General features: G+C 36.4%; 1 protein-coding gene across 1 annotated transcript; it reads right to left on the reverse strand.

Moving 5' to 3' along the window:
* Nucleotides 1-529: 529 nt before the first annotated feature.
* On the reverse strand, nt 530-1,548 carry LOC127136545 (uncharacterized mitochondrial protein AtMg00810-like). Its single transcript, XM_051063089.1, has 2 exons — nt 1,434-1,548; nt 530-1,011 (listed from the first exon to the last, which is right to left on the reverse strand). Exons 1-2 carry the CDS (start codon nt 1,546-1,548, stop codon nt 530-532), a joined length of 597 nt encoding a protein of 198 aa, XP_050919046.1.
* Between the last annotated feature and the right edge of the window lie 2,648 nt (nt 1,549-4,196).

Below are 4,196 nucleotides of genomic sequence, written 5' to 3' on the forward strand. Positions count from 1 at the left end.
ACACTGACTGCTTAGTGAAACCAATAATTACACCTTTTAACACACCATATAATTCATGTTTTCAAGACTTCTTATTCTAATGCTTATCTTCAATTCATCAAACTTGGATTTCTTCAGGGGTTTGGTGTGTATATCAGCTAGTTGCATTTCTGACTTGTAATGCTCAAGTTCAACCTTTCCTTTGTTTACATGATCCCTAAGAAAACGATATCTCCTCTCTATGTGTTTACTTCGACCATGATACATAGGCTGATTGGAGAGGTTGATAGCTGACTTGCTATCTACCAACAACTTTATTTTCTTAGGGTCCATGAATCTTGATCTCTTCTGTCAACATCTCTATCCATGATGCTTGGTATGTTGCATATGATGCAACCACATACTCAGCTTCACATGATGACAAAGCAACAATTATTTGCTTCCTTGAGCTCCAAGAGATTGGAGCGCCTTCTATCATTAATATGTATCCTGTAATACTCTTCTTCTAATCTTGATCTCCATTAAAACCTGGACCAATGTAACCATATAATTATGCATCTGTGTTGGTCTTATTTTTCCTTGGAACCATCACGCCATGATCAATTGTACCTTTGATGTATCTCAACATTCTCTTGACTATAATAAGATGACACTCTTGAGGTTTCTCCACGAATCTGCTTAGTAATCCGACACTTTGACAAATGTCCGGTTTGGTATTGCAAAGATACCTCAAGGATCCAATGATTTGTTTGTACAATGTCTCACTTACAACCTTGTCATTTGTATCCTTCTTCAACTTTGCTCCAGTTTCTAATGGTGTTGCAGTTGCATTACAATTACTCATCTTGAACCTCTTCAAGATGTCTTGAGCATACTTCTTTTGGTGCAAGAACACTCTTTCACTTGTGTCTTTGAATTCCACCCCTAAGAAATTTGACAAATTCCATAGGTCAGACATTTTAAACTCTTGCATCAGCTTCAACTTGACACTTCTTATCTCTGTTTCATCTGCACTTGTGATCAACAAATCATCTACATACAAGCATAAAATGATTCAATAGTCCTTGCCAGTATCATTTACATGCACTCTATTTTCGGAGATACATTTTATGAAACCTACTTCGATCAGAAAGTTATCTATTATCTTATTACAAGCCCTTGGGGCTTATTTCAAGGCATATATAGCCTTCCTTAATATGTACACCTTTTTATCTTGCCCTTTGATTTTCAACCCAGTTGGTTGAGTGACATAGACCTCTTCTTCCAATGGTCCATTCAGAAATACTGACTTTACATCTAATTGATGTATCTTCTATCCTCTATTTGCTGCAATTGACACAATAATCCTGATTGTCTCTGGCCCTTTAACAGGTGCGTAGATTTCATCGAAACAAATACAAGTTATTAAAGAAACCCTCTTGCCACTAGTCTTGCCTTATGCTTGGAAATTTAACCATTTGGCCTCTGTTTCACCTTGTATACACACTTCACATCAATTGGCTTCTTGCTAGATCTTTTGACAAGTCCCCAATAGTTGTTCTTCTTGATTTCCCTGAGTTCGTCTTTCATGGATGCCGACCAATTTGAACCATTCATGGCTTGATCCAAATTAATTAGTTCCGCTTCAATAATCATCATTACTTCTTCTATGAGATCACCATCTGCATCAATTACTTGATCTGGAAATCTCTCATATCCAACTAGCTTTGTCGACTCAGTTCTCGTTCTAGTCAATATTGTAACATTCTGTTCAAGTGGTTCTCCTTCTTGAGTTGTTGTGGCTTCATTTTGTTGATCTTCTTCTTCAAATATAGTTGTGACTCTATCTTGCTCATGTCAAACTGACTCTTGAGTCCAGTTCCACCCTTTTTTTTGGTCCATCAGAACATCTCTACTGATGACTAGTTTATCACCATTTGGCTAATATAACTTGTAACAGCCCAATTTTTAGGAATTAATTATTATATTATTTTTATAATTTTAATTTAATTATGTGGAGTGTTAATTAATTAATTGGTGTATTAATTCATTATCTAGTGGATATGAGAAATAATTAAATAATTGAATTAACTAATTAACTTGGTTGCATAGTGAGTGGTTAATTATTTAAATTTAAATAGAGGTATTTAAGTATTAGGTATTATTGGGCCTAGTGATTAAATTAGATGATTTAAGCCCAACTAGAACACTATTATAAATAGTAAGAGTGAAGGAAGTGAGAATTAGAATTCACTTGAGCACTGAAGGCAATAGAGAAAGAGGAGAGGAAAAGCGAGAGGAGTCAAGGTTCCGTCAAATTGACAAGGTAAGGGGGGAAATTCTTATTATTATGGGTTAGTATGATTGGGTCAATGGGTAGGAACATGTTTTAGGTTGAAATCCTTAATTGGCATGGTTTGGAATTATTAGCTATTGATAAATACTCTTGAATTGTGAGGATTAAATTATGCTAAAACTGTGAATGAATATATAATTGGATAAGTCATAATTTTCTGAACGTGTAGCTTTTTACGGAATCGAAATCGGAGGTCCGGAAGTCCTCCAACGATGAAAAATGCGGGAAAATCTGCATTCTATTTCGTGTTAGCGCAGGAACAGCTTTCTGTCTTGCGTTAACCGGTTAACCCAGGGCGTTAACCGGTTAACACTGTTGTGATATTAAAAAAATTTGCATTATGTCTTGCGTTAACCGGTTAACCCAGGGCGTTAACCGGTTAACACTGTTATAAATTGCCAAGAAGTGCATTCTGTTTTGCGTTAACCGATTAACCCAGGGCGTTAACCGATTAACACTGTTTGAAAAGTGAAAAATTGATATTTAAATGTTGTGTGCGTTTTGGAATGAAATCTATGTGTACATATTTGATGATTGGCCTATATTGGTGAAGAATATATTGTATGAATGTGTATGTATACCATTATTGAATTGTGAATGATTTATGGTTATGGATGTGTATATGTAATCGTAATTGATGTGTTGTGTGTTGGAGAATTGCCATCCAAGGCGCAGCGGAATTTAAAAATTTCTCCATTTAGTGATCCTTACGAATGAGCATGATCAGTGATAGAATCGTTACTCTTGTGGCGATTCAAACCTTTGGTGCAGATCTCTGATAATGATCAAAACCTTTGATACAGATCCACGGGGCGATCACGAACGTTGAACGATGACAACGTCTCTACTCAGTCCACACGAACGGATTCCTTCAATCACAGTGCTAGCTGTTATGAATGAAGGCTTTGAGTGAGAGAGAGATACGAAATTCCAACTCTTCAGTTGTGTTGTATTCCCATACAAAGCTTCTGCACAAGAGCTCTATTTATAGAACCACTTGTGTGGGCTTCAAGCCAAAAAGCCCACTTAAGTGCATTTTGGCCTATATCTCATAATATGCCAAAATCACTTAAGTATTTGGTACCTTACCATATTTCGTATTCTGCTTAAGTACACCGTACCTTACGATGTTCCTTAATTATTCTATCTCTCATCAATCCGTCCTTTGTGTGTGACCCTATAGGTTTTCGCGGCGTTGGCAATTATATTAAATCACGCATTTAACATAATAAACAGTGAGCGGTATCTAGCAACACATCACTGCTACCCAAGTCACGAAAATGTTATGTGATCTGACAAAACCTCCTGTGATAATAATTATGTGTATAATTACCCCTTTGCCCTTATGTCTATATTGAACACAAGGTATAGACCGTGTCACCCTTGTCCAGTTCAATATTGGGCCCATAGACATTTATCCTGTTACGCAGGATTGGCAAATTCCATCTAGGACACTCATGTCCCTCAGCATGCTTCGTGGAGTACCCATCAACTGTCTTTATGGTTATCCAGTTACGGACAATGTTGGATCAGCAATAAAGCACTCGACTCTACATCTAGGATCCATAGTGGTTTCAGGTCGGAGAGTGGTATACACTATTATCACCATGAGAATAACTTATGACACTTTGCATAACTTTCTATATAGTATTCTCATAGCGGGTCAATCCGGTATAAATATTACTCCTAATATTTATACCTATGTTTAAGACTTGATAACTCTTTATCCATGATCCATGAGATGTGATCATCAGTCTACAAACATAATAGTCTTAATGCTTTAATGTTATCCCACTTCACATTAAATCTCGACTACGGATACTTTAAGAATAGTGCCCTTATGTTTAATGTGTTCTCATGATTAAGTCATACTTAATACATT

The sequence above is a fragment of the Lathyrus oleraceus genome, chromosome 4, assembly GCF_024323335.1.
Source record: "Lathyrus oleraceus cultivar Zhongwan6 chromosome 4, CAAS_Psat_ZW6_1.0, whole genome shotgun sequence".
Classification (NCBI taxonomy): Eukaryota; Viridiplantae; Streptophyta; class Magnoliopsida; order Fabales; family Fabaceae; genus Lathyrus; species Lathyrus oleraceus.